Source organism: Centruroides vittatus, unplaced genomic scaffold, assembly GCF_030686945.1.
Source record: "Centruroides vittatus isolate TY-2023 unplaced genomic scaffold, ASM3068694v2 contig_1213, whole genome shotgun sequence".
Taxonomy (NCBI): domain Eukaryota; kingdom Metazoa; phylum Arthropoda; class Arachnida; order Scorpiones; family Buthidae; genus Centruroides; species Centruroides vittatus.
This window is the reverse complement of record NW_027120776.1, coordinates 952,501-964,008: the sequence shown is the minus strand read 5'-3', so window position 1 is coordinate 964,008 and position 11,508 is coordinate 952,501. Positions and strand designations below refer to the sequence as shown.

Sequence of the window (11,508 nt, the reverse complement as noted above, 5' to 3'; positions counted from 1 at the left end):
TTTATCATGACTTCCACACCGTTAGTAATCCTTCCGTGCCCCTGCCATAAAGGAATTGATCTACCAATTTGCTTATATATTAATTAATATTCTTCAATTTATATTTCAATTTTTTCAGTGCAAATTGCTGCTGTCGGAGAGTATAAAAGTCCTATGTCCACTTCATCCTATTTTACTTCAGAGCCTTCAGCCTGTGACATCATACATCATACTGTATTACAAATCTCTTCCTTTGTCGAATAATTAACGGGCGGATGGTCGAACGGCAAAAGTGGAAGCCTTTCGCTCTGGGGATCGAATCCGGACGGGTTCGTAAAAGCCCCAGGAATTTTTAGGGTAGTGGTCCTTCAGGATATGTCGGGTCCCCGTCCCTCACCACCCGGTCGCCTCACTGTGGACCTGGTCGAACTCATAATTGGCTTGCTAAAGGAGGCCCTCATAGTGTCCAGAGGAAGGAAAGAGTTTTAAAAGAACTTCTTTTTTAACATTGCATTTATGTACTGTACCTTCAGTCGGAACCCCAGGTTTTTATTGGTAACCCCAATGTAGTCTTCTTCCCCTCTTAATTGCAGGTTTTCGTATCAAGTAAATGCCCACTTTTTACTCTTTCAGCCTGTCCTTCTCATCCCAGAAAGCAACCTACTATAAACGTCTGGTGGTCTTTGGAAAATAATCCACCATTCTTTCACAAAGCTCTTCATGCTCTTATTAAAAGTAAATTTTGTGATCCATATGTTGCTTTTTCGAGTCTTTGGCTTGCCTTCTTCGCAACTTTAATTAGTCCTGTGATCGTCCTGGCTTTGTATCCAAGAGTTGAAACCATTTTTTTTTTTTTTTTAATTAGTTGAGCTCTGTCTTTCTTGTTATTAACTACGAATTCTCTTGCTATTTCTCCAAATTATTTAAATATCTTTTATGGAACATATCGCTGATGAATTCATTAAGAATATATTTCTCTAATTTGCGTAACACAAGTTCACATAAACCAGATACTGGATCCATTGGAACGTATTTTAAATTTCTTGTATTTTTTAAATAATTTTGTGTTATTTCTCTGGGTTCTAAACTTTTTATGGCCTTTATTTTTAATGTTATACTGGTTTTCTTGGGGTCTGCTGCTTCTGGTGGAAGTTATGGTTTGTGGTCTGGAAATGTGTAAACTGTTTCACTGGCTTAAATCCACACGTAAAAGTGAAATTGTATGTGGTATCTGGTTTTCAGGATTTTTACTTCTCACTATTTTGTTTGATGTAGCGTGAGAAGAAGTATGTAAGAAAAAAGGATGTCTGTCGGGATTTATGAATCATGTATTCTCTGACAGTTTTAGAAAATTGGTCGAGATGTACTTTTTAATGCTGTAAATAAAACTTGTGCTTTATTGCACTAGTGTACACGACAGTCTTAACGAGCTCAAGAAATCTATTTTCTCTGATGAAGGCCATAATTAGAGAAATTAGATTTTTGAGCTCGTTAAGCGACGTTGCTCTGGCTTTTGAGGAAGTAGGATTAGTGAACTTCGAGTTGGAGAGAGTGATAAAAGCAAAGGTCTTAGTAAGTAAAATGTACGTTTATTGACCGAGTATTTACAACAATAGCGAGGTTGAGGCCGAAGTTTAAACGCAAAAACGTGTACGTCGGACGTTCGGCGCCGCTTTCCTGTAAGCCTAGAAGTTTGACAATGATGTTTGGAAAGTCGGTAGAATCATGCTGGACATTCCATTGTCAAACTTCTAGGCTTACAGGAAAGCGGCGCCGAACGTCCGACGTACACGTTTTCGCGTTTAAAACTTCGGCCTCAACATCGCCAATGAAACAGCAAAACACAAAATTGCTCGGGCTTAAGTTAAGTGTGAGGAGCATTAAGGATGGTTGGAAAGGAATATTTTTTCTAGGTGTCGAAGAATATTCATGCCAAATTTGGTGAGGATACGTCAAACGGTATAGCGTCCTTTACCTAATATACATAGAAACGCACATTTTTTCTTAAATGTATGGATATAAATAAAATATATCAGTATAGTTAGCTAATTACTTTTCCCTGTTAGTTCTCCAAACATATTATTATACTTTAATAATACAACTCTCTTATAGACGAGCAGCTGCTGTTTGTTACGTGATGTGTCGCCATCTACCGAACAGACAGACAGAAGTCAGTTACAGTTTCATTTATATAATGTAGATTTTGAGATCGTAAGCACGCTTAAATCTTTTCCAGAATCGACAGATTCAAAATATAAAGTTCGGTTAAAATATGCCCAGGGGTTTGTTTACCCGTCATACGGCAACCAACATCCAAACAGACTGATTGTTACAGTTTTATTTATATAGATCGCTGTTCTCCGTTTCTTTGATTTAATGGCTGACCAAATTGAGAAATTTCTTTGCAAGCAAAGGAAGTCCTAATTTTGTTTTCCCGCAAAACATCCCAAAAAATAAATTTTCCACCTCGTAAAGCTTTGAGGTGAATTAAATGACATTTATCCAATTTGTTAGCTTTCTGATTTAATAAAAAGTGGCATATGACAAAATTAAATCTATCTTCTGAATAAAAAATCCATCAACGAGTTACGTAACTTTCCCGGCAAGAGTTAAAAATTGTGAGCTGCGCCATCTGTTATCAGATTTTATTAAAAACTTTTTATATTATTATTATTATGTTGGGTTAAGTGAGATATACTCGGTTAACACCAGTGGCTGTGTAAAAAGCTTAATTTTAAGGGTTTGTTTCGTGAAGATATTCGGAGGAATTCCATTGGAATATCCATTATTGTCTTCGTTGAAATAGAACTTGATTCGGGCAAGATCTCTGTTGTCTATGCAAAACCATGTTTCTACATAGCGTAAAATACCACGAATACATGTTACTATAACTTAAATAATTATAAAAATATTTAGAATAAGATGTTTCTTTACGTCGTTTTCACGCAGCCACTAGTTTTCACTCGGTATTCTCGACTATAATTGAATTTACAGGCTAGAAGACATGAATTTTTTGGTGTTCTTTGATAAAGGAATTTGGGATCTCATTCTGGGTTAAGAGAAGGGCAACACAGACGAAAAAAAAGGAACATGCCAAGAGTAAAAATGTACGGGCGACCGTCTGTTTCACTCGTAATTGCAAGAACCGACTACGGTTAATGTCCGACTATGGTTCCAAAATGGCGGCTCGTCTCCGATTCCAGCAAATAGAAGAAAGGAAACGGTAGGGATGCACGTTCTAACCTAACTTATTCTAATAATTTTGTTAGTAATAATCATGATAATTTATTAGAATAGGTTAGGTTAGAACATGCGTCTCCACTTTCCTTTCTTCTATTCGCTGGAATCAGAGACGAGCCCCCATTTTGGTACCATAGGTAACATTAACCGAAAAATCTTTATGTTATTTGTATGTAAAAGCATATCTAAATATTTTACTATTAGAAAACAATAAGTGTAATTAATAAATAATAACAATAAAATAATAAATGTAAAAACTACTCAAAATTCCATTAAAAAAAACTGGTAGAACCAGATTGAAAAGTAAAGCTCAGCGAAACATCTAAATAAAAGAAAGTTGTGGCATAACAATACTGAAACCACATTTGGTAGTAAGACTCAACACGTGGATAAAGTGCAAATTTCACAGACTACGACTACGGGCATCGTCAAAGAAAAAGGCTCAGAGCTTTACTTTGCGCCTTAAAGTTATTTTACTGATACTGATCAAATATGCTCTAACGTTTAGTCAAATTATTGTAGATGCAACGACTTTAAGGCACAAAGTAAAACTCTGAGCCTTTTTCTTTGACGATGCTTGTTTTTCTGATTTATTATCGTGGTGTCATCGCTTTATCCAAAACTTCCCGTAGTCGTAGTCTGTGAAATTTCCACTTTATCCACGTGTTGAGTCTTACTGCCAAACGTGGTTCAGATATTCTTATGTCACAACTTTCAAAAGTTTCCTTTATTTACATGTCTTCGACTTTCATCTACTGACTAAATTATTAATGTCAGTAGGATTTCGTACAGAAACGGAGATCTTTAAGAGCGCCAATTAAATTAAATACGTAATCTTTTGGGTTGAATTAACTTTGAATGGATGTATTAAATAACATTAAATTTACCCAACGAATCATATCCGTACAAAACACATTAATTTTTCCTTACCTGAACTTTGTCCCTCAACGACACTTTCGACCTACGAAATCTTATTCATTATCGCGGCGTTTTCCTTCTCCAAATTCGAAATTCTAGTAACCAAATCTTGATTTATTGTTTCTGTATTCAATAACAATTCTGTATCTTGTGGGAAAATTCAGCAAAGGATCATTGCAAGTTCCAAAGAGAAATAAAATTACGATTGGCAATCTTCTATTCCGAATAATGCACCTTAAAGTAGAAGTCTAAGTGACTTATATTGACTCAAAGTACACTCGAAGTTCTTTTATTCTCCTGAAGAGATAAATTCCGTTACATTCTTCGATTCGTTTGGAGGAATCACTACAAAAACTGGCTTAGAATTTGATAAAATTCCGCGCCAGCAGCTTCGAAGTAGGAGTGTTCAGGTCGGACCCGAATGGTTCCGAACTCCTTCAGTATGTACTTTTACGAATACGACTTTTCACGGAACAGTGAACTCTTTATCCGGATTTGAACTCGAATTAAATAAAAAAATGTTCCACGAGTTTTAGGAATAACGAAATTAGTTTTGAGTATTTTAAATTTATAAAAATATTTTAAAAATTTATATCTTTATTACAGTTCGTAGTTATTTGTTTTTATTAGTAACTAGCAGATATGCCAGCCATTCCAGTCAAAAAGTAGGAAGGATAAACGTTAAAATGAAAGCCATATTACAAATTTGGTAATTTTTAGTCTATCGTTGTTATGTTTATCGCGAAGTGTCTAGGACAGTGTTTTTCAACCGGGATGCCGCGGCACCTTAGGGTGCTACGGCGCCACTATTGGGGCGTCGCAAAGTTTAAGACCTTTAGGCATTTTCTTGGAAATTTACTTAGGTGTAGTTCAAGATAACTCATTGTCAGTATTTCGACAAAATTCAATGGACTTAAATTTTGATTTTGAACACGTAAAAACACTATTTTTGGATTATAATACTACTTAAAACTGTCAATTTTTTAAATTTTTCTTTCACCCCAGCATTGCGCACCCCAGCATTGCGCACAATATTCGTTTTTCCAAAAGATTCATCTGCCCCCCATTAAAAGCTCCTTTTTTTCAGATTCTAGATCTGCCGCCAGTCAAGGGTGCCGCGATTTTTTATTTTTCAATCAAGGTGCCACTCAATGAAAAAGGTTGAAAAACACTGGTCTAGGAGATGAAATCGGGAGAAGAGTAGGCCGTCCAGATTTCATGAAAAGTCTACATTTCCCTCGGAGTACCTGAAAATAAGCAAGAAAAATTTGGAGCAGATTGACCAAAAAGCTAAGAACAGAGAGACAAAACGTTCCATTATCTATCTATATACACAGGGGCATCTGTAAATTGGGACACGTGCTCTCCTTTTCGCCCGTGTTGCCTTTTTCCTAATCCAGCAAGGGGTCCCGAATTCCATTATCGACAATCTGGTCTGTTCCGCGAATATGAAAGAAACTAATGTACGATATTAATCCATTTTACCAAGCAACATCGTCGTATGTTGACCAAGACTTGACCTCGAAAACAAAGAATGTTCCTTGTTTTGAAGGCCAAGTTCGACCTGATTGCAACCAATGCCACCTTGTGGGAGCACTGATTCGATGTTAAATCACAGTTTGAATCTACTTACACAATGTACTGTACTGTACGATGCCCTTTATAGCTTGTGTCTCCATTTAGTACAGTCTTGGGCGCCGCTGAGTCTCCAGGTTTTTCTTCGCGTTTATAGGGGCAACTTTCCCATAAAAAGTTCTCCTGGGAGGCATTCCCCTCGGCATATCGCCCACGTATCGCGTTTGGCAAATTTAAGAAAAAATTTTTTAAAATAGGAAAAAGCAACATTTATTTTTTAATAATTGTTTTATTGATCAATCAATTTTTAAAAGAAAACGTTAACTTTTATTTTAACAAAATTTTAATTGGTAGGAGCTACCCCTTTATATTGAATTCTCGAAATAACGTAATCACCTCTTTCTTTCGAAGGGAATATTACATGCGAAGGATAAATAAACTGTACAGGATGGGCAAATTTTTGCAAATTTTCAGATTCGGCCATTGTATTCGGAACAGTTGGAACAGATATCGCGTATGCCACTGGGATTGGATAGGAAAATTCGAATAAACCAGTTGATGAAGCAGGCTGCATGGCTCTTAGTTGAGGATATTTGATGATTCTGGATGCAGTCTGATCTTCAGTTTTGGTATTCTGTTTCAACTCACAAACTATAGACTTTTCACTTTGATCATGTGTACTAGTTTCACTTCTATACGATGGTTCGTCCTTCGTGCTCATGCTCTCACCACGTGTTCCAGTTTCACTTGGATAAAATGGTTCGTGTCGTGTGCTTGAGCTTTGATCATTTGCTTCAGTTTCACTTCCATTCGATGGCTTGTCTTTTGTGCTCGAGCTTTGATCGCGTGTTTCAGGTTCACTTATTTGGTAGAATGGATCATCCGTTGTTCTCAAGTTTTCTTCAGTTTCTGTATGCATATAATCTAAATTTGCTGTGTCTCGAGAAACAATTTTCTCTTTAGATTCTCTTGTAATGTTTATGATGTCACCAATAATTCTCATCTTAGGTGGATCATTTATAGTTTCATCATCATTTAATTCCAAGTTTTCGCTATTAGCAACACGCGAATTGTTTATCATGTCCATTTTTAGGTTGGTTGCATTGATAAAATCGTGAATTGCTCCAGAATTATCAGGACCTTCAGTTGTGGCTAAGACTTCAAAATAATTTTGATTACTCGAAGAGTCTTCCAATCGATGATTTAAGTATGAAATGAAAGATTTTGTGGTGACATCATGTGTTGTACTTGAAGATTGTTTCATTTCGCGATGATTATATGTATTAAAATCTTCTTTTGAAGTATCACTAGACATCTTCATTATGCGGTTTCTGTCGTATATAACAATATCTGCTGAAGTCACCTTTGATTCATTAGTTGTGTCTTCAGGACGCCAAGAAGTTGGTATCTTCTCATCTTCAATAATAGGCTTTAATACTTGCTCCTTGCGCAATTTTTCTAAGATTCGTTCCTCTGTAAGCACTGAAGATTCTTGTGTTGTTTTCATTACTGGTGAAGCAAAATCTTTCTTCACCGTGCTACTTCCGACGTTTTCGTTTTGAGCGTGGATAGAGTCTGTTAAAATGTCATCAGGCGTTTCTCCGGATGAAAATTCCTTATCATTTGTTGACTGAATTATCGATCCATCACTAGCATCATTTGAAACGGTTGTAATCGGTTTATAGTAACTGTTTTCTATATGTGTTTTTGCATGAATACCACTAGATTTATCATCATTTTCTTGATCTCCATTGCTCGCATGTACCTCTTCTGCTTCGGGAAACTGAAAGCGAAAATCTGTAGTTACCTCAGTCGTAATTGGGAGAGTTACGTCTTCCTCAATACACTCTTCGTCATCCTCACTTTTATCAATTTTACCATTTACCTCATTCTTAGATTGTGGGGAAGTGTTCGAAATAGAACTATGTTGGAATATTTTATTAGTATTGTAGAAATCCGCAGCAGAATCGCAAGTTACGGCTACACTCGGTCTTGCACATATTAATGTCTTTTGATCGAAGATCGTGTGTTCCGGACACATGAAACTATACTGAAGAGCTATACGACTACCTGTTTGAGAGAATGTGGGATGGCAAACATGATATATTTTGCAATCATTGTAGACATCTGCATAATATCCATACACTTTCCCGTCACAAGAAAATGTCGTATCGATTTCAACAAAGAGATTTCCTGCTCCAGCTGGAAGAGTTAGTTTACGAATCCTTACAGGCTGTTAAATATATATAAAATACATTAATTTATAGATTTTGATGCATAAATTTTGTTTATAAATAAGATATTAGGACTAAAATAATCTAACAATGTGTAGAAGATTGCTCTCTAATTAAAGTCTGCGCTGTTCTGATAATTTAAGAATGGCTTCTCCATTGAATTATTATGTTAAGAAGGAATACAGATCAGTGTGTGTTGGTATGTATTTATGTAGGTATGTGTATGTAAGTGTAAGTAGGTGCTTGTATTATTTTTTAATGCAAAATCATAAACGCATATAATAGCTATTGTTATTTAACAAAGAAAAAACAATGGGTTAAATTTTTGGGCACTCATTGAGCGTGTTCGTGACGCGATGCTGTGCTACCCAACAACCGGCATTTCGCTTCTATTCAAGAAGCATCCGACTCGGGATTGTCTTTTGAGAATTTATATCGAAAAAAGAGACGTGGCCTTTCTCGGTTCTCTTTATTCGGTTGCCTTATGCCTTCATAGCTTGCATGTAGGAAAATCCACAGTTATTGTCACGCACCTTGCTTCATCGTGTAGCAGCTTGTAGACAGATGCGTAATAGAAAAGCAGCTTCTTTTCTATTATGCATCTGTCTACAAGCTTTAGTGGTCTGTCTACCAAATTTAGTGGTCTGTGTACCAAATTTAGTGGTCTGTCTACCAAATTTAGTAGTCTGTGTATCAAATTTAGTGGTCTGTCTACCAAATTTAGTGGTCTGTCTATCAAATTTAGTGGTCTGTGTATCAAATTTAGTGGTCTGTCTACCAAATTTAGTGGTCTGTATTTTTGCAAATTTAGTGGCTTTAGTGGTCTATCTATCAAATTTAGTGTTCTGTGTATTTTGCAAGAGTTTACACTCTTGCAGCTTCTTGCAACTCTTGCAAACTACATCTGAAGACCACTAAATTTGGAAACTTTATAGCACTGGAGCTTCAAACAGTAGTATTGCAAGTTTTTTGTTTGTTTGTTTGTTTACGGTAATGGACTCGTGGGCGATCTGCTGAGGAGTGACGCCTTTCGGGAGGATTTTCTATGGGAAACTGACCTCTATTTAGGTGTTGCAAACGTGAATATACTCCACGTGGGAAACTCTTTGGCCAGGCACGAACCCACAAACTGTTACGACTCAGTGTTGATGGTTTTACCTACTCGGCTATTGGTGGTCGGTATTATAAAAACTATCTGTCGTTCTCGACATGCAGTTTTAAATGTAAAGCATGGTTCTGTGAAAATGCAGACCCATTCCTTGTTTGTTTTCCTTGTCACGTATGGGATAAGCACGCAAAAATTAAAGATTCTTACATGTAAAAATACTCTTTTTGCGCGTGTGAGATCACTTCCCTGGCTTTTGTTTTATTGTATTTATTAATATAATTACTTTTAATGCTATTTTATACTATTTAACTAAGTATAATACACAAAATTCTACACATTAAACATAAAAAAAATATAACAAATTTAACATTAATAAATAATTTTATACGCAGTATCTAAATTTACTAAACTTACTCTTTGTCTTGCCAAACTAGTAGCAAATACGAAAACTGGAAAAAACAGGCAAAAAAAAAAATGAAAATTTTCAATGAAATTTTCTAAAAAATAAATTTAAAAAACCGTAAACTTACACATAATTAACAGCGCTTTTCTATGCATGTTAAGGTGCTTCGTAAGATGCCAATTCTCGATCTTAAGCAGTCAAAATTATGTGAAATTACTTCGAAAAAAATGTAACTAAATTGAAATTTCATTGGCTCTTTTCTAATCTTTTCGGATTTCAAAAAGTATTCAAGTATTTATCTGAACGTTTTGCAAAACGATGACTGTGTAAAATTTTTGAAGTACAAGTCACAGAAACTTACGGTTTCCTGCAGTTTCTTCTTATCTAAATATATCAATATTTATTATATTTAATATAATCGAAAATACAATTAATAAAGTAAAAACTTGCAGTATTTTTTAGATTTAAACACAATTACTTAACCGTTAGATCGCGAACTCCACAGTTATGTAATCTTCTACCGAGAAATTGCCAATTACAGAAAGATTGAGAGAGACTTCTCTACGTATAATTTTTTATATGTAATCTGATTATATACAATTAACATAGAAATATATTTAAGAAAATATATAATAAGGCTAGTAAGTAAGTAGATAAGCTGTGACACCCTCAGTTATGACTAAGCACGTGTTGTAACATTTTGTTTCTTTACAGATAAAGATTATTATTTTTAAACAAACAGGAAATTATCTTAGTTATTTAAATATTTTATTACTTTACCGTCCACAATAAAGGGCTTTTATGGGTATTTATCGTTTATATAACTAGAATTTGGGGTGTTGAAAGAAGTTCACGGCACAAGTCATCTGTGCTTAAAAACTGTAACTGTGAACACGTAATCGAAGATCAACATCATTTAGAATTAAATAATGTCCGTAATTTTCTTAAATTACGATAAAATCAAGAACGATATGCTGTTTTAAGACATAAATCATAAAATAATATTAAGTAAATTTAATTAATATGTAAATGCCTTTACGATTAACATAAGAGAATGAACAAAATTATTCCCATAAAGTACTGTAATAGCAAACAATCAATTCTAGTTTATGTAACTTTAATTATTGCAACATATTATATATTTCTTATTAAAAGGAAAAATTTGTTTTAAGATGTAGAAGCTTAGATAATTTATTTTTAAAAAATTCAGCAATGAGTTGCTTCACTTTCCGGACAACATATAAAATTTTCGTGGAGCCAACTGTTACGATATTTTATTATTAAAAATTTTTTATATATTTAGTTATTATAAAATGGCAAAAGGCTTAATTTTGAGGGTAGGGATGAGTTTTACGAAAATTGTAAATGGTAATAACGAGTAAAATCGTCATTAACTCCGACCCTACTGTAGACATGACACGACCCCATTTATCTCCCCACTCTCTCGACCCTCAATCACCAAAATTTAACAGTATCAATCCCCGTAACACACAAACCTTCTTGCAAAATTTCAGAAATTTTCGACAAAAAGCACGGGAGTTATTAAACTTCAATGATTGATTTATTTATGGCAATGCGATACGTGGGCGATACCTCCTAGGAAGACATTTTAAAGAAACAAGCCCGTTTAACGTGAAGAAACCCCGAAAAACTCACGTGGATTGCCCGTTGCCAGGCGCCAATTCACGTCCAACTACCAGTGTTCAGTGGTTTTATCTACTCGGCCATTGGTGGCCGAGTAGATATAACCACCTCTTCATCCTCCATATTATCCTTAATACCCTTTGCTATACTTTTATCTAAGGATTAAAATTTTCGACTCGTACCAAAACTTGTTAAAACTATTTAAAATAACATTACTTATTGTTAATTGTAGTTAATGTTATTTCATTAATGGGACATTTGTTTAGCAGTAGTTACGTGATAATTATATTGACGAGCAATCTCTGTGGAGATCAGTTAAACTCCATTTTGAATCCTTGCGAATAGTCAGATCAGGGCACTCTTTCCATTTTTTCACTCATGCTGATTTCACTCCATAATGTAGACAA

At 35.1% G+C, this 11,508-nt stretch overlaps 1 protein-coding gene across 1 annotated transcript; it reads right to left on the bottom strand.

Moving 5' to 3' along the window:
* Nucleotides 1-6,055: 6,055 nt before the first annotated feature.
* On the bottom strand, nucleotides 6,056-9,662 carry LOC136985732 (protein starmaker-like). Its single transcript, XM_067283072.1, has 3 exons — nucleotides 9,585-9,662; nucleotides 9,469-9,503; nucleotides 6,056-7,945 (listed from the first exon to the last, which is right to left on the bottom strand). The coding sequence occupies exons 1-3, from the start codon at nucleotides 9,610-9,612 to the stop codon at nucleotides 6,056-6,058; spliced, it is 1,953 nt and encodes a 650-aa protein (XP_067139173.1). The 5' UTR covers nucleotides 9,613-9,662.
* Between the last annotated feature and the right edge of the window lie 1,846 nt (nucleotides 9,663-11,508).

What these genes read in the sequence shown, in the direction of transcription:
- LOC136985732 (XM_067283072.1), bottom strand. Translation starts at nt 9,612, where the DNA reads ATGCATAGAAAAGCGCTGTTAATTATGT. An exon ending in AAAAGCGCTGTTAATTATGT is followed by an intron (nt 9,504 to 9,584) that starts GTAAGTTTACGG and finishes TGTTTTTTCCAG; the next exon opens with TTTTCGTATTTGCTACTAGT. An exon ending in CTAGTTTGGCAAGACAAAGA is followed by an intron (nt 7,946 to 9,468) that starts GTAAGTTTAGTA and finishes TATATTTAACAG; the next exon opens with CCTGTAAGGATTCGTAAACT.